The 27,526-nt window shown below is 38.8% G+C and overlaps 1 protein-coding gene across 2 annotated transcripts; it reads left to right on the plus strand.

Moving 5' to 3' along the window:
- Positions 1 to 2,094: 2,094 nt before the first annotated feature.
- LOC105049873 (probable protein phosphatase 2C 11) lies at positions 2,095 to 26,397 on the plus strand. 2 transcript variants are annotated; one of them, XM_010929650.4, is made up of 13 exons: positions 2,095 to 2,255; positions 6,834 to 6,878; positions 8,350 to 8,413; positions 8,516 to 8,634; positions 11,571 to 11,634; positions 13,646 to 13,754; positions 13,903 to 14,056; positions 22,537 to 22,662; positions 22,781 to 22,904; positions 22,989 to 23,065; positions 23,384 to 23,436; positions 25,426 to 25,480; positions 25,825 to 26,397. In XM_010929650.4, the coding sequence occupies exons 4-13, from the start codon at positions 8,518 to 8,520 to the stop codon at positions 26,005 to 26,007; spliced, it is 1,062 nt and encodes a 353-aa protein (XP_010927952.1). In that variant the 5' UTR covers positions 2,095 to 2,255; positions 6,834 to 6,878; positions 8,350 to 8,413; positions 8,516 to 8,517; the 3' UTR covers positions 26,008 to 26,397. The 2 variants fall into 2 exon arrangements, with proteins under 2 accessions (XP_010927952.1, XP_010927953.1); XM_010929651.4 differs by lacking the exon at positions 6,834 to 6,878 and having other exon boundaries at positions 2,099 to 2,255.
- Positions 26,398 to 27,526: the final 1,129 nt, after the last annotated feature.

A 27,526-nucleotide genomic window follows, 5' to 3' on the forward strand; every position in this document is an offset into this window, starting at 1 on the left:
AAAAAAATTTGATATCTCATATCTTTTTTTATTTATCCCCTAACATGTTTTATTTTATAAAAATTATTTTTTAAAATAAAAATTTTAAAAATGTAATATGCCAAATGAGCCGTGCTGGACCTGGGCACGTGCCGTAGTGCCACCTAGGCCCTGAAGGGCCATGCAGGGCCTGGACCGTGGGCCACCAAACCCCAGTCCAACCCGACCCCTGACATGGCACGGCCCGCTATAATGCTTGGTGGGCCATGCTAGGCACAGCCTAATTCATGCCGGACTGGGCCAGTCTGGCTTGGTGCCCAACTCTGATCCTAAACCTAAACGAGAAAGAATGAAAGGCTTTAACAACAGTTTATTTTTGCTCATATATAGCTATATATAAGGCATAGTATATCAATCACCGCATGGGATGTTTAGCAAAGATTCTTTATCTATATGGTAGATTTTGACCAACAGAAAAATTAATTGTGTACCTATTTACAGCCAGCTTGAGATGTTTAGTTGTCTGCATTTCTAGATACCTAAATTTCTGAATGTAGGTGCAACTACAAATGTTGTATTTGTATTTATAAGTATTGTTAGGTTGCTTCTATTTGAAATTGCAACTATAGTTCATGTATTTGATTGTCAAATATGAAAAGGGTATGATTAATCTGTAATTAACATGGTTAGATTAGTTCCAATAATATTATTATAGTATATTATTATTTATATATTTATAATATTTTTATAATATAATTATACTGTTAATATATTATATTGATTTAATATAATATAAAATAATAAATCATAACATAAAATAATTACACAATGCGATATCATATAATAAATATATTATAATACAATACACAACATAACAAAGATGATACGACGTAAGAAATAATCTAATATATAATAATATAATATATTATACAGTATAATTGAGTTTATAATATAACATTAATTCATATAGTTATAACACTGTTTTTTGATATTAAATTAATAACAATTGTATTGCAATTATTATTATCATACTGATACAATAGTAACCGTTATATTTGTATAACTTCTTATTTAGGTTATATTATTATATCGCATTATACTTATATATAATATTATTATATTACTATATGATATTGTGATGATTATTATTTTACTATACAAAAACTATCATGCTAAAAATTATGATATTTTTTTATTATTATAATTATAATAATATTATTATTATCATGTAATTATCGGAGAGAAAAGAAGGCTATGGTAGCCCTTTATCTGGAGCCTGTATTAGAGCTATTTTTTACTGCAGTTCCAAATGTAGAAAAATATCTTCTGGTACAACTCAATAAAATGCATTTGCTCTAGTTTAGTTCCAGACAAATAAATATCCACGTGGCTGCATAGCTCTACTTCTATTATGACCGAAATTTCAAATATAGACAACCAAACTGTCTTTTAAAATGCAGATTAGGATTACACAATCGGTAATCAATAAAAATTTTTACATATTTTAATCTATAATTTGTGCTTAGGTTGTTACTAAAAATTTAAATCTGACTGAACAATTCAATTAATAGGAGCAAGAATCTTCCACCATACTCGCCTACATAATATAATACTATTCTATCAGAGTGACATACTGGCATCTAAGGGTCAATGACCCGGATCATGCTAGCTGAGGAAGAACAATGTAGATATCTTCTTCTTCATGTCGCTTTCAATCAACAAATGGTTCTTGTCGTATCCATGGCAAGATATTAGAAGATGGCCATTTTTTTTACTGTACAGCTGCCATAATAAGAGAGTATATCATAAACTTCCTTAAATCATTGTAGTTGGTGAGCTACGAAATAATTTTTATCACATCATATGCCATGATATCATTAAAAGAAAGAATATCGTTAAAATGAAACGTTGGCATTACGCCAATTTTTTAACATTCGGAGCTCAACATCTGACCCGCAGCAGATCTGGCCCGGCCAAAAGCGGACAATACGATAGACTTCCACGCCAAAGGAGAAGCCAGCCGTGGAGAAAAGGAGTGAAGATAAAGGAAATAAAAAGTAAATTATTAATCAATAAAATAAGAAAAATAAATACGTATAATAATCGAGCCTGAAGTAAACTAAAAAATAGAGATTAAATCTTGCGGGATCGCAGAGGCCGCCGGGCCGGCTCCCTCTCTCTTTTCCCCTCTCTCTCTCTCTCTCTCTCGAATCCGCTTCACACATCTCGATCGGGAGAAGAACCCGCGTCGTCTCGTGTCCAAACGGCCCTCTCGCGTGAGTTCATCCGAATCCCTTGGTTTTCCTCTATATTTTTGATGTTTGTTTTGCTTTGATCCGTGATGTCTTTGTTGGAATTTGTACATTTTGGCATGGTTTCTTTATTTTGAGCAGATTGATGGTTTGGATCTGTTATTACTTGTTTTCTTGATACTTGCTTTCCCCTTTTCCTTTTGTTTTCTTGATCTCGTAGTGGTGGATGTTTGTTTCGCGATTTGAAGAGAGATAGACAGACTGGTCTTCCTGAAAGGGTTTTTTTTTCTCGGATGAAACTTGATCCCGCTCCTCTGGTTTCTGTCTGGGGAAAAAGATTTGAGTAGGTATCGGCTGCAAGTGCTCTCCCGAGTTGCAAATTTATCCAGATTTTGGTTGTTGGAATGGTGGGTTTAAGTGGTCAATAATTAGTAGGTTTCAGCTCTTCAAGTATGAAGGTGCAATAGAATTGAAATGCACAGTTTTTATTTGAGAGAAAGAAGAAACTTTTAGCGACCCAGTTGGATATAATGTTAGGTATAGTGCCTTAGATATCGCTCCGTTGTCGGTGTGGCAAGTACCCACAGATTGACCACCTTTAACGGCCCCTGGATACATGTTTTTATTTTTAACATGGTTGCTAACTTGAGATGCCTCCTGTCTGATGGTTAGTGTGGGAATCATTGGAGATGCTCTAATACTGATATCCAGTTAGTATTTGTCGGTGGTGGCATTTATTATGGACAAGGCAGTGATCAACTCCAACTAGCAGTTCATCTGTGGCTTAGATTGATAGCTTCTGGATCAAGGACTAAACCTGTGCCACACCAAGTGGGGATAGCATCTCTTCCTCTATGGGGTTTTGAGAAATCCATAGACAAGATATGCCCTATTTGCGAGATGGGACATCTGTTGGTATAGTTCAATCCATTAGGAGTTCCCTCATGAACGAACAATTATCAATTACTAAGATTTTGTTTTGATATAAAGGATCCAAGCTTGTTCATTTTCTGTTTCAATTTCCACCATTTCTTCTCCCTCTGCATTAAGAAAGACTCAATACGGTATCTATGTAGCAATTTCTGTTATGGGGTTTCATATAGACATATATGTTGTTTATAATTAAAATTGAGAAGGATTGATTTCCTTTTTAGATCTTCCTCAATGCCCCAACTATTCATGATCAAATCTTTGATGTTTTTACCATACATGATTGTGTTGCAAAAACATCCGGATAGGTATCCTACATCTTTTCCGGTTTTTGGTTCTGTATGAGAGAAAGAAATAAAATGACTACAATTTTGGATATCTATCTTTGTGTAATTATTTACCCATGATTTGCCTTTTCTTGCATTCTTGTAATTAATATACAGTAACATGTTATTATTACCGCAGATATTTTTTTTGGTTTGGTGTAAGAGGGCTTTGATGATACATGGTCTTTAATCTTGTGAAGATCTTCCTAAATAATCTGATATGAAAAATGATGGCGATGTAGTACTCTTAGCCTGACAGCTTACAAGTGCTGCCTTCAGGGCTGGGGCCACTAAACTTGGCAGCCACTGCATCAACATCAAGACATCATCCATAAATTCAATTTGGTAGTTGCATGCTAAACAACTGCATAACTGAAATAGTTCTCTTGTATGATTCTGATTGGATAGTTCATTTCTCACATTGTCGTATTAGATGTCACTTTTGTTTTTTTAAAACATGCTTTTGCCATATTGCACGGTTACTTGGATCTGCAGCTATGGACAGATTCATGCTGATGACATATGTTAGTCCAGCTTTTGTGTCTCATGATGACAGCTTATAGAAGTCTGGTGAACAATCAGGCATAAATATTGTGAAATAATTTTTCATATGAACATGTTCATACCTAGGGACTGTTGAGAAAATGCAATATTTTTATGGCATCTGATAGGTGTGTAGAACGGCATGCTACAAAGAATAAATCGATCGTGCCAACCCAAGATCCAAAACAAATACCAAAAAAAGAATAGGAAAGAAATGTTGGAAAGAAAAATAAATTTAGGAGAGAGAAAAATCTTTATTAAAAAAAATCGAGCTACACAAGGAAGCTCTCTGATGCCTCACCAAAGAAGACATCTCTAACTCTTCCTCTTCCAACACTTCTTATACAGTCTTCCGCATACACTTTTTCCACCATCTTTCATATACAAAGGAGACACCAAAGGTCCCTTTAAATAGAGTATTATGTGGGTGGGAGTTTGACTCCTATTTGAACTCAAAGACCGAAAATCCACTAGAACACAAACTCAACTAACCTTTGCAAGAAAATAATTAAATATAGCACTAGCAATAGAATCCTAAAATTATTAATGACCAACTAAAAATAGAATCCTGATTTGATTAGGACTTGGCAATGAATCTGAAACTCTCCTTCATTGCAAAGTCCTGCAGACAATTTTGAAGTTATTGATGTCATGAAGCACCGTTGTAGCCATTGTCATCATTGCCGTAGTAACAACATGTAATAATTTATCAAACCAATAATTGAACAATGGAACTCCTTTATCGACCAATAATCTCTTCACTGGCTTGTCTTCTTCGATGCATATATCGAAGATGATGATATCCTGTAGTACTTTTTCTTAGCATAGACTCCACGGTCACGATGTTGAAATTTCTTCGAGCATCCAATTTATGCCAATGAATATTAAGTTGTTGGTTGCAATAACTATGAGCATCGGCCATTACTTGTATACAAGTAAAATCAATAACAAGAATTTGGTTATATCCATATACCTCAGGATGAGTAGCTTTAGTTATCTGCATACTGTTGGCTTCTGTGTACGGAATTAAATTTTTATGCATAGAGTCTTCTAACCACTTGAACTTTGGAGTAGCATCAGAATTAATTGATGTATCAAGAGCCTTGTTGACCGTCAAAGTACAACAAGAATCATCTCCATCAAGCATATCTTCATGTTACTTGATCTCTAAAACTACTTCAAAATTAGTGAGCTATTCATCCTCATGGCTGACAAATCTTCACATGAAATATCTATATCTTGGATAGGTTCAATATAACACTCTTCTGTATAATTTGATTCCTCAATAGGAATCTCCATAACCAGATCAACATAATATCATCTGACTCTTTCTGAGCAATTTCAGAATCGATGGATTCTTCAATCATGATCTTTTTGGAACTTGATATTGGTAGCTATCTGATCAAAGCTTCTCTTGCTCCAAATTTTTTTTTAGACTTGATTGATCCTCAAGCAGATCAACCTTGCCATGCTCGAGTCTTCAAAAATTGATCTAACCTTTAATTGATCAAGATCCCCCTGTTTCCAATCTTTATCTTTAAACCAATTTTATTCATCTTTGAGATTTTTGGGGAAGTTTGGAACCAAAATCTACTCTTCAGATAATTTTCATTTAGGATGCATCATCTTGCTAGAACTTGAGTAGACAATTGTAAGAATATTCCATGCTTTTTTTGGCTTCGTTACATCCTAAAAAATAGAGATAATTTTTTTTTATCAACTGAAATTTGAAAATTACATATTATCTTTCTGGATTTCATATTTTACTTTGTTCTCACAATCTCTTCTGTTGGCATCTTCTCTAACTCATCTAAAATATCCCATAAATCTTGGCCTTCGAAATAAGACTTGACAAAAGCCTTCCAATGTGGATAACATATATTATTCAACTTATGAAGAGAAGTGGTAGCAATAAAGGCAGCTATATTGATATTGGTGAGGTCAGGCATCGTATACATGAACTCATTGATAGAGAAGGTACTAGCATCGGCCATGATGATTCATCTCTTGAATCACCAAACAAGAGTTCACACATTTGTTCCACCGCAAAATGAATTACTGAAAGCACTTCAACTATGTCGAGCCACGGGCACATGAATCATTAATATTCAAATCTATGGCTTTGATGCCATGTAGAGCCATAAACATACGGGCCACCAATCTCAAAATCTTTGCTCCGAGACTATGTAGAACAGCACGCTATTTTGAGTAGATCCAAGATTCAAAACAAACACAAAAAAAATAACAGGAAAGAAACGTTAGAAGTAAAATAAATTTAGGATAGAAAAATCTTTATTAAAAAAATTGAGCCACACAAGAAAGTTCTCTCACATCTCACCAAAGAGGATATCTTTAACTCTCTCTCTTCCTGGACCTATTATACACTCTTCTACACATACTTTTTCCACCATCTTTTACATACAAAGGAGACACCAAAGGTTTCTTTAAATAGAGCACTATGTGGGTGGGAGTTTGACTTGTACCTGAACTCAAAAACTGAAAATCTATTAAAACACAAACTCAACTCACCTCTAGAAGGAAATAATTAAATAGAGTAAATTAGGAATAGAATCCTAAAGTTATTAAAACTAATGATCAACTAAAACAGAATCCTAATTTGATTGGGACTTGGCAATGAATCTCAATGAGGTGTTGATTGTGCAAGGCCAAAGTTCGTTAAAATAATGATGTGTATATTTCTTGTATGCTGTTCAATTTTTGATTTGTACATAAATGAAATTTTACTCAATGATGGCTTATTCATTGTCAAATATCTATTGATGATTGTATTTATGTGGTGTAGGCTGAATATATGTGGTTTATGCATCTGAAGAAATTGAAGATAATGGTATGCACTTGCTTAAATTTCTGGTAGTTGCTTTTCTGATCTAAGTCCCAGGTGTGCAAGTTCTTTGTGTTAAACGTCGTTTCACTCCTCCTGCTTAATTGTTGTTACTGTCAGAAAGAAAGAAATGCAAATCAAGGTTCAAAACCTTAAGATAATTTTATGAAGATAATTAGATCCATTCGTGCACTTTATTTAACTTTTGTTGTTGTTGATAGCTGTGTTGTCATTTCTGCATCAGGATTTGGTTGTGACATGAAGCATATATTGTGTAGTTGTTTTACATGGTATCTATGGCAAGACAAATCTACCGTCATTACACAGAGTCAATGAAAATTTTTTATTTCTGGAAGTTATAAGTGTTGGACATGGAAGAACATTATCTAAGATGATCAATTATCATAAAAATCTGGTATTATCATATAGATATTTTGTTTATTGGATAAAGAATATATGTGGAGTATTATTGCTGGCCATCTTCTCATTATGTTAATGTGTAATCATGAAGTCAACACAAGGCACATTGGTCAAGTTTTGAAAGAATATAAGCGAAGTGTTATTGCTTGCCATCTTGTTATTGTGTTAATGTGTAATCATGAAGTCAACACAAAGCATATTGGTCAAATCTTGATATATACATTGTATAATATGATGTTGAAGGCTATAAATACGCCTTTTCTTCTTTGTCCTAGTTTCAGATCTCTTTCTTTGGTCCTGTTCGCTTTCCTTTTTGCATTCGTAAAAATTGGTGACTTGCGTACTGATGTTGGTTTTCTCCAAAAATTGAAATGAATGAATCCTCTTTCTTTCCTTCTTTGCTTATATGCTACTTACATACTGGATATGCTTATCCTTTTATATGCTTAACTCAAATAAGGCCTTATTTTTCCCATTCTGTATAATTTATGCTGTTGTTGCATTTCTTAAAAGGCTGTAGGTTAAAATGAATTGCCTCAAGCAGTTTAAGTGATTGTCTTAAAGTTTTCAAGTGCTGTTTGTGAAATGGGGACTGTAGCCTTTGACTGTAAGGTTGGCCCAATACATGATTAATTTTCTGGTCCCATATTATTTTTGTTTCATGATGCTTTCTTATCCCTTCTAGCCTTTGATATGTTTTCACAGGAGAAACATCTCCTTTATGCTAGTAAAAAAAGGCACCATTTTGTTGTTGATGGAGGATGTTGCACCTTTCTGTGATAGTACCAAATTGCATATATTCCAAATAGCACAGTTTTATGGTGGGCTCTGCCATCACTTTTCTAAAAATTGAAGAAGGGTAATTATCTCTCATAGTCATGCTAACATGAAGGATGAAGAGCAAGATTTGATATGAAAAGTCCTAAAACTTTTTCATTGACCTCTATATTGCCACCAACCTTTTGTTGATTTCCTATACTTCTCATAGTTCACATTGATATTTTTTAGTGATTGTGATGTTAATTGCCTCATTAACTTAAGCCTGTCTCTGTAACAGCATTTGCTGACTTAAGAAAATAGAGTTGAGAGAGGCTGTATTGGCTGTTGAGCAAAATTACAAGGTGTGTTGCCTTCATGCTGTATTTTTTCCCCTCTAATTTTTCTTATCATTTTTTTTATTTGTTGTATTTTTTGTCAAACATCTTCACTTGAGCCTATCTCAGATATGGGAATATATCTTAGCACTCCAAAAACTGAGAAGTTTTCTGAAGATGGTGAGAATGACAGGCTAAGATTTGGTCTTTCATCCATGCAAGGATGGCGTGCAACTATGGAGGATGCAGTGAGTTTTTGTCTTTGAACCTCTTCTGCTCATATTATTGTTTATTGATTCTGGCACTTGATCACACGTCACCGAAACTCAGTGATATTGATGAACTTTGTAGCAATGACTGACATTGCATACCAGAAACAAATTTCTGTTTTTCTTGGGTATGGGTTGCAAAGTTCACAAGTCTCAATAACATTGAAGAGAAACCAATGGCTTAGAGGATGGAGGCTTAGTAGTTGGAAGAAATTAAAATTCTTTTCATAATTCTTGGCCTGAAATGCGGAGAATCAAATCCAGTTCAGAATATTAGATAGCTATTCTTTCCTTGGTACATTTAAACGGAGGGGATGAGCGATAAAGTGCTTGGCAAGGTCATGTAACTTAAGATGTGATATTTATGGAAATGATCTCATTATCATGGGGAGCTTCATGTATGTTTGGTAAGACTAATGAGTAGAGTTGATTGCAAATAAGGATCTTGAATTTGATGTCATCATAGCCCCTTGCATTTATTTATTATAATGAGCTGGAAGAGGAAGGATATTTTTTGGGTAACAAAGTAGTTGATAATGTTATACTGATGACACATACCTCCATGTCCTTCATGTGAAATTATTAAAAAAACTCTCATGGTTACAAGTATCAAATACCATGCAAATGCTGGTTGGTATTGAACTTTGTTATATTGTGGCAGGCAACAACTTTCTTTGACACAGAACTCTATATGGAGCCTAGTTTGAGCGTTTACAAATATAAGGAGAATGGGTTACTAACTTTCTGTTTTAAATGACCATGATTACATTAATATTTTGGACATATAAAGCAGGTACAATATGCATTAAAAAAATTTCAACAATGTTCAAAAATTTGGAACACTCACAAGCATGTTTGTGCTGTCGAATACATCTCAAGCGTACATGATAAACTATTTAAAAAAATCCATGTAACACGTGTAGTGGCAAAGCTTATAATGGAAACCATGGTTGAAGCAAGTTGAAAGCTAGTAATTATTGGACTCAGGAATATGTCTGAATCCTCACAGAAAATATTAAACATTTCTTTCACAAGAGCATGTTTACCATGATGTTTTAAGGGAATTAAACTAATGCACATTGAGGGAAACACCAATAGATATCAAACATAAATGACAATGTAAATTATAGGGAAATAAACAAGAAAACTTTGCATAGAAGAAACTCAACAGGAATGAATCAGGAATACAAGATGATAGGAGTGCAAGACATGACATTCTAAATAAAACATAGATGAATTCATCAATGTTTATTAAATTTATTCTGGACAGTTTCTTGGCTACCATATATACATTCTTTTGTTGGGACCAAAAGATGTCCAATAGGAGTTTCTAGTGAATCTTAACAGTCTCAGTTTTCAATTTTCCAAATACTCATCTCATTTTTTTTTATTTAATATCGGGTATGCCGGTAAATTGTGTAATTGTGCAAGCCAAAAAGTAATTATAGATCTTAACCTTTACACGTGTATCATCCAATTATGGCATCATCTGACTTACCAAACAAGGTTTGAGAAACTTTTTTTGTTTAGTTTCAAGATGATCCACATTCTTTTTTTCCCCCTTTTCTATGTTCTCTTTCTATTACTGTCATTATTGGTTGTTGGTAGTCCTTGCTCTCTTGAAAATTCAACTATACAACATTTCCATCTTGGCACCACATATTACAATTTGAAGGATTATATGGTAAGATAAAATAAAAATTTGAATTTGAAAAGAAATAATTATAAAACAATGAGATGAGACTCCTCTGTGTCCCTCTATTTGCACTACAGATGCTAGACGGTCAGTCCTTGACAAATTTGAAAAATGTCAGATTACAAAATACATTATTATGGTGGGCCACAATCTTCTTCATTCGCAATAGCAGCTTACATATTCTTGAACTCAATCTGGATAGTTGAGCTACATGCCCATCTGCGGGTGTTAAGATACCTGATAATTCATAGCTCTATTGGTAGCATCCAACAGAATTTTATGTAAATTTGTGAAGGCAATTTGAATTTGTAATACATAGTTTGTTTATTATTCTCGCGAACAAATGCCTTCTGCTTCTTTGCAGGATCTTATTGTATCCCCCTAATTCTCATTATACTCATTGTTTATGTTTTTGTGTAAACATTGGGATTCTTTCTTGGGTCCTCATTGTTTTTTTCAAATTTTTATTTTAGCAACTAGAGTATGTGGTGCTCTATCTTCCATATGCATGAAAGTGTTGCTGCACCCAAGATAGTCAAAATCAGTAATATAAGGGAAAAAACCTCATACAGGTTATGTAATCACCGCAAGAGAAGCAAATCAAGTGTCAAAGAGATCAGATTGCATGAGAGAATAAATGATCACCGAACACAGAAAGAATGTTAGAACTTGGAAGATCACCTGGCTTTAAATGAATGTGAAAGGCATTAAATATATTGGAAGGATGGAATGTGAGGCCATTGGTGTCATATATGTGTAGGAATAATAGGAATTTCAAATAGGCGAACTTCTAAAATTACAATAGGTGATAAATGGCCATAATTTCATGCAGACGATTAAATGTATTAAATATCATACTCATCGTCATTGATGTACTGGATGTTGAGCTTCTCTCTTGTTTATGCAGTAACTACTAATCAAACCCCGTAGCACATGTATGTTTAGATGCTTCATGATCAAGGTCCCGTATTAATGAAATAGAATATGCATGTTTGGTAATCAGTTTCACATTTTACACCAGTAAATTTGATGACATAAGCTCTATTGCCTTGCCCGGCACCATGCTTGCAATTAATTGCATACTCATATCTATGCGCCACCATCTAAATATGACTTCTGATAAGATTGTACTACAAGCTGTCTGCATTCCATACGCCCTATTTGTTTTTGCAATTTCATCTTTCTCAAATCATATATCCTAATGCATGGTATTCTTTAGCATGCTGCATTACCAGATCTTGACGATTGCACATCATTTTTTGGGGTTTACGATGGCCATGGTGGTAAGTTGAGCTTCAGTTTCATTTCTTGTATTTATAGACATCACACATGGTACCTAAAATATTTGTTTGAGTGCGTCATTTTTTCCTACTTTGAAATTGATTCCCTTTGGCAATCATCATGAAATTGTTGCTTCATTATGCGAATTATGCACTTCACTGGATTCAGTGTTAACATTATTTTAATTCTCTCTTTATTGTTTTTCTTTTGGTGCTTAGTACATTGTTTTATATGTCAAACCTAATTCTATCTCTAGACAAATGTCTGCTAATTATCTATGTGATGTGAAACTAGTCGTATTTTTATTGATTAGGTACTTGGTCTTTGAATTCTGGTCGTGTCTCACATGATTGGAGTGCTGATTGAAAATAATAATGGTTAAAATAGCTAATTTCCATAAATTTATTGGCAGGAGAAATGGTCTGTTGCACAGAATTATGCTTATATTACGAATCAGGAAATGTGCACATGCATAAACACAATTGTACTTGGTGTCCCCTTTTTGATGGTTTGGGCTGTATATTCTCAGCTCGTCTGAGTAACACTGTCTCAATGTGGATCAGAAGTGCGGAACAATAAACTACAAGAGAGTGGAACCCTGAATTGATTTGTTCGTGATTTTTTTGCAAACTTATAATATAAGAGTGGGAACTAGCCTGGATGTCATTATCTGGAGCTGGTCAGTTGGTATGATTTATAATGAAGCACCACATTTACATGAGAGGTTGATTTAATTGCCAAGTGATGCATTGCATGCGTCAGGAGTTTCCATGCTACGCTAAGCAGATGATGTACATCTTTGTAAATTGTCAGTGACTTTTTCCCTGTTACAATTCCACCACAAGATTCAGATTCTCAGATGCAAAAAGTGAAATTCAATAGGAGTCATGGGTTATAATTGAAGGACTTAGTTGATGACATAAAATTATTAAACAACTAAATAAAGTTAAATTTCAATGGATAAGTGGATTAAATAATTTTCTTTGCCATTTTCTATGCTCGTATATATATCATTATATATTCTGCTTAGTATCTTTAGCTAATAGCCTAATACATCACCTCAACTATTTATATTGCCACAACTTAATTATATGATAATTAGTTAAAATATCCATTTCCAATGGTTTGATAAGCTGGCAATAGATATTTTAGTGATGCTTTTCATATGAAACTTAATAGCTCGATATATTTAAACTTTATTTTGAAAAGAATTCCTGAGCAGAGATGAAAATTACTTAATATCCAAGGAATGAAGTCATGTACTTTGGACTACTTATGCTAGACTTGTTTGAAAGGCAATGTACCCTTTTAGAATGAGCACTTAGTTGTGGCTTGTGTAATCATCTCTATAGGAAATATTTCAAGGGTAAAAAAGTTAGCTGTCTATATATTTTTTCCTGATACTTATTACTTTGCATGCTGTGGGCTGCTAAGAGTATGAAGCTCTGTAACCACAACCATGAAGACTTGTCCCAATTATCGGGGGTCAGATAATCAGCTTTATGAATTCATTCCACCAACCATAACCATCAAAAGTATGAATCTGTAAAATAATGAAAATTTCTTTAGTCAACATGCCACATGTTTGAAATGAAATGGGCAAAATGGTATAGATATATCACAGGCTATATCAGATCCCTCAATATCTCAAAATGTTATTATAAATACAGTAGATCTTCCAATTTGTGACTCTGTATGAAAGCATACTTCTCTATCTCATCCAAGTACCTGGAATTGCATTTTCGAACTCACATGAGATAATGTGATCCTATCTTTTGCCCAAAACTTTGAGATTTCTAAACAAGAGTGTCTCATTATAATCTTGATCGAGTGTATTTGAATCAGGAAAAGTTAATATTTGCTTTAGAGTGTTCTCATCATACTCTGTGGCATAAATAAAGTTATGAAATGTCAGCAATATGCTTCTTTAGAACCTATCTTACAACTTTCTTTTGATTAAATCACAGTATGAAATTGTAGCATCAGATTTGGAGCGATACTTTGTTGTTTCAGGAAAAGTTGTCGCTAAGTTCTGTGCAAAATTCCTTCACACTCAAGTTCTTAAGAATGAAGCCTATGCAGCAGGGGATATAGGTACTTCTGCTCAGAAAGCTTTCTTAAGGTATTTTATTTCTTTATCCTTTCAAATTTAGATTTTTTCTTCTTATGCCTGATATAAATGGTCTCTCCCTTTTTACATTTGCATGCAGTGCTTGGTCATTAGTTTGAAACTAAATACACATCAAATATCATAAGTTTTCTTGTTTCAGAATGGATGAAATGATGAGAGGGCAGAGAGGGTGGAGAGAACTTGCTGTACTGGGAGACAAAATAAACAAGCTCACTGGAATGATAGAAGGCTTCATTTGGTCTTCAAAGGGTGGTGATTTAAATGATCAACAAGATGACTGGGCTTTTGAGGAGGTAATATCTCCTGTATGGACTTTAGCAGTTCATGGATCTTTAAGCATATTCCAAAAGTTTTTTTTAAAGAAATTTTGATATATATTAAATGAAATAAGTATTGTGAATATAATCCATACAAACTTGCATGCTCAGAAGAATGAATGGATAGACTGATTTACTCATTGAGGATCTAGGCAGGTTGGATGAAGTAAGGATGCACCTTTGAAGGTTCTGCAATCACTGAACACTGTGTGGTGGAAAGGGAAGGTTCACAGTTATCATTTTTGTCCCAAAAGGAAATGTATTATGTTCAACTTAGTTCTATACAATGCTAGGTGGGCACAATGAATATGGTGATTTTTAATGTGGTGCAGGGTAAATCTTTGAGGAGGCTGGGGGCACAGTAGTAGGATTAATGGAGGATAGTGAGTCGAAGTTGTTTGAAATAGGTGGAAGATATATAGCTGAGCCCACAGCCTGCCAAATTAAGAGGGGCCTCCTATTGAAAGCAGAAAGGTCAGATAGAAGAATAAGAGCTGCGGGAACTCAGAGGGAAGTATCAATTATGGATCTGCTGCTTCCTTGCTTTGAGGACTTTGCCTTTGGCAGGGAAAATTAATATAACAGGATTACAAATGCAGCCTCAGATTTATAGGTCAAGGCTTGGAACACATGTTCATGTCCTGTGACACCAAGTCCTCTCTTTACCATGCGGTAGCTTGCCAATTTATGTAGTTTCTTTTGCAGTTTTTCTCATCGGTTTCATGTGCTTGTGGCAAAAATTGCTGAATAATGAATATCAAGTTTGGCCAGGTCTCTATTCTCAATTAAAATATTTGTGGTGGATTAATTTTTTGAGGATGCTTAATGCTTCCTTTTTGAATTTTGAGCTTGTGATTACTGTTTTTGCCATAAACGAGAGAAAATTACAATTTTTGAGAAAAAATTCAAGCAATAGATTAAACCAGGTTACATCTTATTTGTCCTACTTAGTTTCACTAACAATTGCATATATTTGCACAAGATATATCAATGAAAGCTTTTTTCATCTTCAAGAGACTGCTAGCATGGTATATCAAGAAGTGGCATCCATGGGTCACACTCATGTATATGCAAGTTATTGGTTTGGTCATTTGCACAAAAAAATGCAGTTAATGAATGCAGATGAGATATGTAACCTGCTTATGTAGTTTCCTCTCCTTGGTAGCTTGTCTAATGTCTATTAAAGTGGTGAAAAATGAACTTGCTAGAAGTGCCTCTAGGGTGCAGTTAAAAAAACATTATAGAAGCTTGTTGTGTATGTACTCATAAATAATATCATATTCATTGCTGGTGGTAGGATTTCGGTTCCTATTTTTACATTGCTGACATGAGCAGGAATCCTTGAACATAGTAGGATGGTAAATAGTGACCGTTGCATTTGCTTGTTGGTGCTTTGAGATTCGTGTACGGAGCCTGTTGTGTGATCGCTGGTGATCGACTGGGTTGCAGCGGTCGATGGCATCGGAGGGGACGACGAGCGGGCCCAGGCAATGCTCGGGAGCCTTGTTTGGGGGGGGGATCGGCCGGCTTCGAGGTGGAAATGGGTGGTGCAAGGGCGCATTATTTGGGTCTCGTTGAAACTGACACCGAAGGAGGTGGAGCTCGTTTGGTGGTTTTTGGAGGTGGAGCTCCCAAAGGAGGAGGTTAGGGTGGAAATGGAAGGATGGGTAGCCATGGCAGTAGTGGCAAGAAGTCTCGAGCGGAGAGTGGCGGTGGAGGTGGTGGTCCGAGAATTCTGGTTGCATGCAGGCCTCAAGGGGGAGGTGACGGGCTACTTTCTGGAGCAGGGGTACGTGATGTTCCGGTTCACAGAGGTCGGGGAGAGGGATGCGGTGCTTGGTTGGCCTTGGGTGGTCGTCGGCCTGGCGCTGGCGGTGGAGCCATGGCAGCCGCGGTTCTACTCAGCGGAGGGAGCAATTTGCTCCGTCCTGGTTTGGGTCCGACTACCGCGACTCTTAGTGGAGCTTTGGGGGGAGGCGACGATTTGAAGCATTCTAAGCTTGGACGACGAGCTGACAGTTTTGGACAAATGCATGGTAGAGCGGAGATGGTGGGGTTTGCTCGGGCTTGTGTCCGGCTTGATCTCTCCTGGCTGTTGAGGTCGGGGGTGCTGATCAATGGACCAGAGGGCTCTCGATGGTAGAAGTTCATCTACGAAAACCTTGGCGACGTCTGCCTACGGTGTGAGCGGTTCCATTCCACGGTGGAGCGCCCGATGGGTGGAGAGGAGAGGAGCTCGATAGCCAGACTTCGCTCGGAGAACGTGGTCGGAGAGGAGGTTGGAGCGGACGGAGGGCCGCGCATGGGACCTTGGCTTCTCGCCATCTGGCACTGGTTGCCTAAGCCGGAGACAACGAGAGGTGCGAGGAAGATTGGGGCCGTGCCAACTTGGGTCTATGGACTCGAAAAGGAATCGACTCAGAGGGTTTCAGACTAAGTTGACCCATTGGTCGGATCCGACGGGTGGATCAAACTAGCCAAGATCCTCTGACGGTGATCTCCCCTCGGATCAACGACCAGATCAGAGGTAGGGGATGTGCGGAGATCCGTATGGAGGATGGCACGACTTCTAGCATGGGCTCGAGCCTGGGCGTGGCCCGACCTGTCAATAGGTTTGGCCTGCTGGTGTTAGGCCTTGATGCGGGCGGTTGGCTTGCTGGCCTATGGGCCGGTGGGGCAGATGCGAGGGGTGCAGGCTCAAGCCAGCCCAAGTGCCCCCAGGCCAGCAACTTTGATGCAGGTTGGGTGCCTGTGAAGCCTAACGAGTGAGAGAACGGGCTGAGTGGATCCAAAAAGGGTACTAAGTTGAATAGGGCCAAGGGAAAGTGCTCAACCTGTCCGGAGGCCCAAATTGATTTGTCTGCTATCTCTGGTGGCCCGGCGGTCTTTTGTCTCTATCGAGGCCCCAAAAGAGGGAGAAACAGTCATAATTTAGGCAGATGCTGTGGTGGTTGACCCTGAGGGCCCAGCGGCGGCAGATCATGGGGAGCATGTGCTAGCACCCATGGTGGAGGGCAGCGTGGTGCATCTGGAGCCTATGTCGGAAGGCCTAGTCATGGATCATGGAGAGGTAGTGATCCGACTGAGGTAGGCCATCTAGGGGGAGGGGAGTCCATCCATGGACTCTATGGCAGTTGGGGCGGAGGTTGATAGCTAGATGGAGGGGGGCACCTGTGCGGATCTCCTCTCCCACTAGATGTCCTAATGAGGTTGCTGATTTGAAATGTCAGGGGGGCGGGGAAGCCCTTATTCCGAACGACGTGCGGAAGACTTATCCAGCAGCACTATCCGGATATCTGTCCTGCTTGAGACCCACCTATCAAGGATGATCCTTGTTCGGACCAGGAGACGGATCCCATTGGTGTGGAGCACCTACGTCGTGGAGTCTAGGGTCTGTTCGGAGGGATTATGGTTCTGTGGCATCGTCATTTGATCAGGGTGGATGCCTTTTATGGATGCGAGCAGCAGCTGGCACTTGTCATTTCGCAGCAGATCGATGGCCCTTGGTTATTGTCGGGAGTGTACGCGAGCATTGAGTACAGAGAGCAGAGGGTTTTCTGGTCTGAGGTGTTCAGGTTGGTGTCGTAGGGCCTACCATCTCTTATCGTCGGGGACTTCAACTGTATTGTGGGGTCCCACGAGAAGATGGATAGGAGGTAGTTTGTGGATAGCATCGACTCCAGAGAGTTCAGGAATTTCATCGATGACTTGGGCCTCATTGACCTTGGTTATACCAAACCTAGGTTCACTTGGTGCAACAACTGTCTTGGGGCGGTCAGGGTTTGGGAGAGGATTGATCAAGCGCTTGCTACTGTCGATTGGTTTTATTAGTTCCTTGGGCATCAGGTGTAGCATCTCCCGAAGATCGTTTCAGATCACTGCTCGCTTCTCATCACCATCGATGGCCCACACTTGTCTAAGGCTTCATTTGGATTTGAGAAGTTCTGAACTTTCTATTCGAGATCGTGGGACCTAATTAGGGAGGTTTGAAGGATGTCGATTCGTGGCGACGCGAGGCATCAGATGATCCGAAGGCTTGAGTTGGCTAGGTGCGGGTCATTCGGTGGAACCGATTTGAGATTGGCGATATCTTTAGATGGATCGAGAGGATGGAGGTGGATATTGCGGAGCTCCAAAGGAGAGAGGATCGGGAGGGGGCCTCCAGGAGCCTGACCTTAGAGAGCTTCATCATAAGCTCTCCGAGCACTACTCTTTATCGAGATAGTAGGAGATGTTATGGAGGCAGAAGTCTAGGGTGCAGTGGATCAGGGAGAGCGATTGAAACATCAAATTCTTCCATCAGTCGACGATGATACGGAGGTCTACTAATCGCATAAGGCAGCTTAGGGAGAGCGATGGTAGCATGGTGGAGGATAGGGATGAGATTAGAGATAAGATTTTTCAGTTCTTCAAATCGTATTGGACCTCTCTCTTGGGTGAGGATGCCCACCTCTAGGGGTCCTAGTCTGTGTGCAGTATTTTCGATATGGAGAATGTGGCCTTGACTTGTTCTGTCTGTGGAGGTACGGGGGGCCCTCTGCTCTCTTGGGAAGGATAAAGCCTTGGGGTTAGATGGTTTTCCTCTCTTTTTCCGTCGATACTGGACTATTGTTGGTGGAGAGGTGGTGCTGTTGGTTTTTGAGTCTAGAGGATTCTTAAGTGGAAGAAGGCGTTGATCATCCTCATCCTGAGGAGATCTGATGCGTCGGCTTCGGAGCATTTCAGACCAATTAGCCTTTGCACCATTTTCTATAAAGTGTGTGAGGATCCTGGTTGGCCGATTGTTTTTTGCCTGATTAGTCCGAAGTAGGATGCTTTTGTCAGTGGTCGCTGCCTTGTTGATAATGTTCTGCTCACACAGGAGTTTGTGTATGATCTTTAGTGTGCTCCCATATGTCGGTGCCTGATGGCGATCAAGCTGGACATGGAGCGGGTCTACGATCAAATGAGTTGGCGGTTTCTACGTTAGATGCTCCATGAGTTCGGCTTCTAGGACAGATGGGTGGACTGGATTATGGATTGTGTGGAGGCTTCAAGCTTTGCCATCTTAATCAATGACGTCCCGACGGACTTCTTTCATTCGACGGGCGGTATTTGCCAAGAGTGCTGTCTCCCCCTATCTGTTTATTTTATGCATTGATTCAGTCTCGTGCTTTTCGGATGGTGGTGTAGAGGGCAGAGCTGGAATCTTATTGGCCTGCCCCTAGGATTCAGTCGGTCTCGCACATTCTCTTCACAAATGATTGTTTGCTCATTGATCAGATCTCGGCTCGGAATGCGAGGTGCTTCATGATTATTCTTGAGACCTACTGTCAGATGTTTGGTCAGCTAGTGAATTTGCAGAAGTCTACTGTTACCTTTAACCCCAAGACGAAAGTCTAGGTGAAGGCGATTAGGGACAGGCTAGGGATTCCTGAGTAGATTGGGATCCTGATCTATCTGGGGGTTCCCATCACGCGATGGAGATTTTGAAGGGCTGACTGTAGGTCTATGGAGCAGCGGGTCCGTGATCGCTTCGAGGGCTGGCAAGCCAACGTCCTCTCCATGATGGGGAAAACTATCCTCGTGAGATCAATCCTGAGCTCCATTCTGATTTACCTTCTGGCGAACACTATTATGCCATGTGCTTGTCTCAAAGGTTTGGAGCAGCAGTTTTGAAATTTTTTATGGGGTTCGAGGCAGGACGGTCAGAGGCTTCATTTGCTCTCTTAGGAGGTGGTCTGTCAGCCTGTGCGTGACGGGAGGCTAAGGATCCAGTCTCTGTTGGTTAGGAGGGAGACTATGATTGTCAGACATACTGCGAGATTTTTTGTCTAGCTTGCTTGTTTGTGGAACAGGATGATGAGAGCTCGGAATGGGGTTTGGAGCCAGGGGTCTGAGATTCGGAGTGGTCGTGGCTGCTTCATTTGGAGGGAGAGCGCTTCTGAGGCGATGGCTCAGGTTAGATGACGGATTGGTTACGGAATTTTGGTTGATGTGAGTCGGGATGTATGGCTTTCCAGTCTGTCCCTATCACGATGGCCGACCTATGTTAGCACGGAGGTGGATGACCACATACGGATCTGTGACTTGATTACGGCTGATGACAGGGGTTGGAGGACTTATGATGTCATCCATCTTTTTGGAGGCTTGCTTGCGGATAGAATTCTTGTCATTCTGCTTCTTGTCTATCGGAGCTATGACTTGAGGGTGTGGAGCCAGTCTTGCTGCGCTAAGGTTCCTTCTAGGGACCTCGCTACGATGAGCAGGCCAGTATCGGAGAAGAGGATCGAGGCTGCTTGGATTTGGCATGTGGCTGTCCACCCCAAGATCAGATTTTTTTTAAGAAGGTTGCCTGGGATTGACCACCTACTCGGACACTTCTCTGAGACAGAGGCATGGAGCTTTTTGCCATCTGTTCGATTTGCGGACTAGAGGATGAATCGACGGAGCATGTCTTGCTCCATTGCCCGAGGGCATGTCTGATTTGGGAGATGGTGGGGGGCCAGACCTGGGGGGGCTGAAAGTGGCTTATGGCTTTTGTCCTTTCTAGGTGTGGTACATCAGAGTATGATCGAGGGGTCGCCCTAGGGTACTAGGATGGTTTACACTGCCTATCAGATATGGCTGTCTAGGAACAGCTTGATTTTTGAAGTTGAGGTTGTGTCTGTGCAGCGGGTGGTGAAAAGAGCTCGTTGCTTAGCTGCGGAGTACTGCCACTTTGATACTGCTGTCACGTCCTTTGATGCCACGAGTTCTTGGGACTCCCTTACTGTGCCTGCAGTGGCTCGGCGGATTTTTTATTTTTTGGGAATCCTCACCCTCGGGGTTTGTCAAGGTCAATTTTGACGGCAGTATCAGGGATGGCAGGGGTGGTGTGGGCTATGTTATTCGGGGCCCGGATGTTAGGCTTTTGGCTGCTGGGAGTTTTCATATCTTCGATCCTTCTGTTTCTGGGGTGGAGCTTCACGCTGCTTGGGCGGACATCATTTGCGCGAGACATGAGTTGTGAGCTGAGAGGATCTTTATCTAGGGTGATTTGGCCATCGGCTGGATTCGGGATGAGGCGAAGCACCTGAAAACCCATCCACTGCTCTACAATATCTGGAGGTTCCTTCGTCATGCCACCACGTTGTCTGTCCGGTATGTATTCTGGGAGGCGAACATCACTGCAGATTGGGTTTCCTCTTTTGTTGTCGAGCACACTGGAGACTGGACTTGGCATGAAGGCGATGACTGTCCTCGGGCCTTACGAGACATTTTGTACTTTGATTCTCTGGGTTGCATTCATATTAGAATGGTGTGATAGCTTGCTTGTACCAAAAAAAATAGAGTAGGATGGGGGCATTGGGTCATTATAATGAGTCTATCATGCGGCAAATATTGCTGATAGGTATTTTTAGTTATGGAAACTTTTTTATGTCAATATTTTTACTATGTCAATCAGTATGAAGTCATCTGTGACTACGTTTATCTTTTTTTGATGAAATCTGACAATATATAATGATTGACCTCTAAATATTGCTAAATGGATCATGATGGCACGACCTCAACATAAAAGTTAACATGCATAGATAGGGGTGACAATTTATAACTGGACCTATAAATGACCTGCTTTAAGCAAGTTAGGTTTGACATAAATGGGTTTGGGTCATAAACGGATCCACCACTTTGGATCTATTTATTAAAAATGTCGGGTTCAATTTTAGATTTTTGACCTATTTAACCCCTTTTAACTTATTTAATAATTCGGTTGGGTCATGACTTGATCTATTTAACCTATTTAAGACTTGTCTAACCTAGTTAAAACTCAGTTAACCCATTTCTATCCTGTTTAGTCTAACCCGCTTCACCTGTTTGAGTTTGTTTAATCCAAAAAAATCCAGTTAACTTGTTTAACCTATTTAACCTGACTCGACTTGTTTATAAACAAGTTATGTAGGTCGGGTTGTGTTACTTGTTTAATAAACAATTCGGGTTTAGATCTGAATTTTTGACATATTTAATAAACTGTTTGGGTTTTGGTTGACAAATTTTTGATCTGACCTGTTTCCAACCTGACCCATATCCAACCCGACTCGACTCAATTGCCACCCCTAGCCATAGAATGAACAGATAGGAGTTTCAAGTTCTTTTCTTTCTTTCATAATCTCAAATCTGATCGTCCCACCAAGCACTCAAATATAAATATTAACCAGACTTCCTATAGATTTAGGTATTCTGTTTAAAAGAGAACAAAAGTATTGTCAACAATTCATATATGGAGAATTTTAGATAGTCACAAGGTATCCCGTATCCTATAATCATACTGTACGAAAACCGGCCTCCAACATTTGCTGTTGCCATCTTTAAGTCTTGAGAATTAATAATTTTTATATAACTGCACTTTTTTTCTGTTACATTTTGTTTGCATTTTAACTGTTAGAATCATTCCTGATACTTCTGTGAGATGCGATGGCATGAAATCCTGTAAGCAGGGACCCCACTCTGATTTCTCTGGACCAACATCTGGAAGCACAGCTTGCGTGGCAATCATAAGAGATAACCAACTTGTTGTAGCAAATGCTGGTGATTCACGTTGTGTTATCTCTAGGAAGGGTCAGGTATGTAGTGAGGTTAATATTCCTGAAGATGTTTCAAGCTCATTGTGCTTAAAGCTCTACTAGCCACCCAACCTAGATGTGAATTAGGGTGTACTTTCTTTTGTTTTTCTTGTTGCAGGCTTACAATTTGTCAAGGGATCATAAGCCAGAACTTGAGGCTGAGAGAGAAAGGATACTAAAAGCAGGGGGATTTATCCATGCAGGACGAGTCAATGGAAGTTTGAACCTCGCAAGAGCAATTGGTACTTTATAATGTTGCGCAAAGAATATGTAAGGATCTTTTTGTTTCAATTATTTGCATGTCTTTTAAGCTGCTTTGCTTGCAGGAGATATGGAATTTAAGCAGAACAAGTATTTGCCTGCTGAAAGGCAAATTGTGACTGCCCACCCTGACATAAACATTGTAAGTGATAATTGGATGCTTTATCATCATTTATGATTGCAAATAGTTAGAGGGCAGGCCTTGGTGCAGCGGTGAGGTTGCTCCATCGAGACCTGGGTGTCGTGGGTTTAAAATATAAAAACAGCCTCTATGCATGCAAGCATAAGGCTGTGTACATCTGAGCCTTCCAATATTCTGCAATAGCGGAAGCTTTATGCATTGGGATGCCCCTTCTTTTTGTGATCCTCAATAATTATGTTAATTTAAGACCTATTTCTTCTGTCATGCCATTTTCTGTTTGTTTATTCTTGAACTCATATGATTTTGGCTGTGCAATAGGTGGAGCTTTGTGATGATGACGACTTTATTGTTCTGGCATGCGATGGCATTTGGTATGTCTGTGGTTTCTATTTCATTCCTCCTTTAAGTGTGACTGTACTGTTGATATTTGCAATGTTTTATAGTGAATGTTCAAGACATTTAACTCGCCTACAAATACCGTACTGCCTCTTTGTTGAGAAAAGCCTAAAAGATTAACAAAACTGTAGAAATCATCCCACGCAATTCTCTTTTCTGGACTTGATAATGCAGTCACTTTTTTCTAACCACTTACCTATAAACTGGAGTTAAGAGGGGCACACGTTTCCACAACCATCTCAAAGATTCATCCTATGACATGATTGTGTTTGAAAAAAATTTTATTTCCCAACACTCTGAACTATGTAGCTAATCTTCTTTTTCTTGATGAATTTTTCTCAAGTTGTCAAGGCATGCATCAATCAAGTGAGACCTTGTAATCATATGTTCATTTCATCCACCAAGTTCTGATTTGATTAAACATGCCTTGTATCTTTCCATTGTTACATGTAACAGATACAAGTTAACAATAATGTTAGCATTATGAAATGTCTCAAAGCCATCAGTTGTGATGTGAGCCTCAATAATGTTAGCATTATGAAATGTCCCAGATAAATGTGGCTTCCCTACAGGGCATAATCCACCATGCAATTTCTGCAGCACTGTATGCAGAACGGCATATGTTATGACATAGCTAATAACTTGGAAACCACCGATATGTGGCCAAGAATGTACATGCATGTCGATGCAATAATTCAACCAGAATAAAGAGAGGAGATTGTTTATATTGAAATCAAAATCACCTGATACAGTTGTAACATCTTTGCAATATGTACTAAATATTTGTTAAACTATTTCCTACTATAGAAGGATGATAATGAATAACATGAAAACTAAATAATTATAAACCCAAAAATCTTTGAACTACGATGTATTTCACACTCATGATGAAATGAGATGGCTAAAATATCAACCAATCAATGACTGTAACCATTGACTTCTTGTTTTGGTCTTCCAGAAAGCATCCTTAACTGTTTCATTGGTTGATAGATTTGGAAATTGCAGAATATTTAGAGGATTGGGAGCAGATAATTTTATGTTGGATGGCAAAAGCAGCTGCAGCGACTGTGTCATTATTTGGTGTCCAAGAAGATTCTTGATTAAAGACATGCTGAGATGCATAAATAAAAAGTTGAGATTAGCATGAAGTGTATGCTAAAATATTAAATAAACTAGAGGAAGGTTCTCTACTGTAACCTAGGTGTCATGTGTTCGAAACATGAAAATAACCTCTCCATATATAGAAGTAATGTTACATACACGGACTCTTCTTAGATCCTGTGGTGGCAGGAGCCTTGTGCACTAGGATGAGCTTTCTAGGAAGGCGTATCATGTGGCAACCAAGGAAATCTTTTCACTACCTAAACATCTTAAAGTACAGTTATGGCCCCTTTTTCAAGTATGGTTGATTGATTTTTACAGATAATAAATAATAATTCTTATTTGCTATTTTTTCTTCTTCAAAGAGAAGATGACCTTGTTGATATTGGTTGGCTTGTGGCAAGCTGAAACACAGGAATCCTGCATCTTCCACAGTTCAGAGTTTTGTAGGCCCCTTGTTTGAAGTACATGATTCATTTTAAAGTAGCACATTCTGAATTGGACAAAGAACTCTTATATTTGTTTTAATCATCTCTAGCCTTCAAGCCTTGATAATGGAAGTTGGAGATATAAACTATAATATAAATAATTCTATGTGCTCTGTGTTGATTCTGATCTTTTCACATTGAAAATTGTAGTATATAATGCAAATTGTGAAATCACTTTTATTTTTTAAAAATATAATATTCAATGCCCTTTCCATTGATGTAAAACCATTTGCAGTGGACTTTAACATTTGAGGAAAAAAAATTGACAATGGACTACTAAGATTTTGCTCAATATTTCCCCCCTTTTCGAATTTGTAGTCCATTTTCTGTTTAAATTTGTTTTGGTGACATAGTCCTTGTTGTTATTGTTACTAGGGATTGCATGTCAAGCCAGCAACTTGTGGATTTCATCCATGAACACATTAACACGGTAAGTAGAAAATTTTATTTCTGAAACTGAGGCTACAGATTTAGGAGGCAGGAAATGACGATATTTCTGCTACCATGAATCTATGATCTCTATGCACCACCACATAAGCCATGAGATTTAAGCCTTGCAGCATGTTTACTGATTTTCCTTGATAGCAGTCGTATCTGTTTGGTCTGAGGTCTTTGTTGCAATTCTTGCACTAATTTTTGGCAGTTGATTCATCATAGAGGATGCCAGCCAAATATGCTCCATATTCTTGGTTCAGCTTTTGCAGTAACATGCACCAAGAACATATGTTGTGTCTTACAATCAGATCTTTTCACTTACGAGAAATTTAACTGCAGGAGAGCCATCTCTCTGCGGTGTGTGAGAAGGTACTTGACAGGTGCTTGGCGCCATCAACGGCTGGTGGAGAGGGATGCGATAATATGACCATGATTTTGGTGCAGTTTAAAAAGCCAATCAACTCCAATGGTGCCAGCTCCGAGCAATCAACACAGACCGAGCCAGAGACTGAGGTCAACTAAATCATCTGCCGGTCCAAATTGAAAATTTCTTGCAGTGCTGAATTTATCAGTCACAGAATCAGCTTCTAGTTTCATATCAAGAGGACTTTGTATGTGATTGGGCCTCAGTAGAAATAGAATGCCAGTCATGATATAGTAAAATGGTTTAGAAGGGGCGCTCCTCGTGCCGAATAGAAGTGCTTGAGCAAGGGGTGATTCTAATAAAAATGTACATATATCTAATCATTGACTTGCATCTTGGATGCCGTGTGTAAGGATTGTTTTTGTTGTCTTTCAGAAGAGATTGGCCGAAACCGTCATCCAATCCAGGATTACTGAAATTTATTACGGTATGAATTTAAATGCACTGTCACTCAGCATGTGTCCTATGCTGCTGATAGCTTATACTAATTATATTTGACTTGGCTGGAATGTGGGAGTCTTTGAGGTAAGTTGGCAGTCGGAGAGATTGGTCTTTGAGAGAGCCATGGCTCAAGCCGTGGAGATTATAGAGGGTTTGCCATTTGATCTGACCTTCAGGATTCGGAACATTTGGAATTTCCTTCTTCTTTATAAAGCATGAAGGTCAGGTTTTTGTTTTGGGAGCCCTCACCTTTGATCTTTTTGAAGGTCAATGTTGATGATGGCGTTGTGGATGGGAGAGGAGAAATAGGTTTTTGATCCTGGGCTCCGGCTCTTAGTTTATTACAGTTGGAGGTGTCCATTTAGTGGAGATTGTTGTGCCTGCTGTCGAGCTAAGGGCAGTCTGGGAAGATATTGTTTATGCGAGGATGATGTTGGAGGCTGATTGGATGGTGGAAGAGAGGGATTCGTTGATGGTGGTGACTTGGTTTTAGGAGATTAGGGATCGTGCTGTTGCTTCTCATCTTTAGGTGTGCGATATTCATTGTTTGCTTTGAAGGTGCCTCGCTCACGAGATTTGGCACACCTACTGCAACTGCAAGGTAAATAGTATGTAAATAGTATGGCAGATTGGATGGTTTCTTTTTTGCTCACCACTCTTGTGGAGTTTGGACAAGAGTTTGGATTGATGCTTTTTTTTTTTTTTGCCTTTGTTGTTTTGGAATGTTTGCTTCTGATTTTTTGGATTGTATTCGCATTAGGATTGTTTAAAACAATCATCTTAGAGAAGAAGAAGAACAAGGAAGAATGCATTCTTGGAGGGAAAAAAAAAAAAGGTCTGTTCCATGGAAGATCCGTCAAATAACCAAAACCCGGGCCTTGGACAGACCTAAGGCACCTAAGTCCTGGCCCATAGCCACATCTCCAGGAATGGTAAAGAAGTTGTGTAATCTTGAATAATTGGGAGAAAAGTAGTTCTCATCCGCTTTGATAAGATTGTTAGAAAAGTAGGATAGCTCTAGGATCTTTCAAAACTATATATATGTATAAAGAAACAAGCAGCACTAGGTTAGACGGTGATTTATGTTGTTAACTATGTTGGATCTACTTTATAGGATTTTGTTAGATATTGCTGCTGATTTTTTAATATTTTATTTTCTGATTTCTGTGGTTATAT

The sequence above is a fragment of the Elaeis guineensis genome, chromosome 8, assembly GCF_000442705.2.
Source record: "Elaeis guineensis isolate ETL-2024a chromosome 8, EG11, whole genome shotgun sequence".
In the NCBI taxonomy this organism is placed as follows: Eukaryota; Viridiplantae; Streptophyta; class Magnoliopsida; order Arecales; family Arecaceae; genus Elaeis; species Elaeis guineensis.

Coding starts and splice junctions, on each gene's coding strand:
- LOC105049873 (XM_010929650.4), top strand. CDS start 8,518: ATGGGAATATATCTTAGCACTCCAAAAACTGAGAAGTTTTCTGAAGAT. Junction 23,066..23,383: donor CCCACCCTGACATAAACATT/GTAAGTGATAAT, acceptor GCTGTGCAATAG/GTGGAGCTTTGTGATGATGA. Junction 23,437..25,425: donor CTGGCATGCGATGGCATTTG/GTATGTCTGTGG, acceptor TATTGTTACTAG/GGATTGCATGTCAAGCCAGC.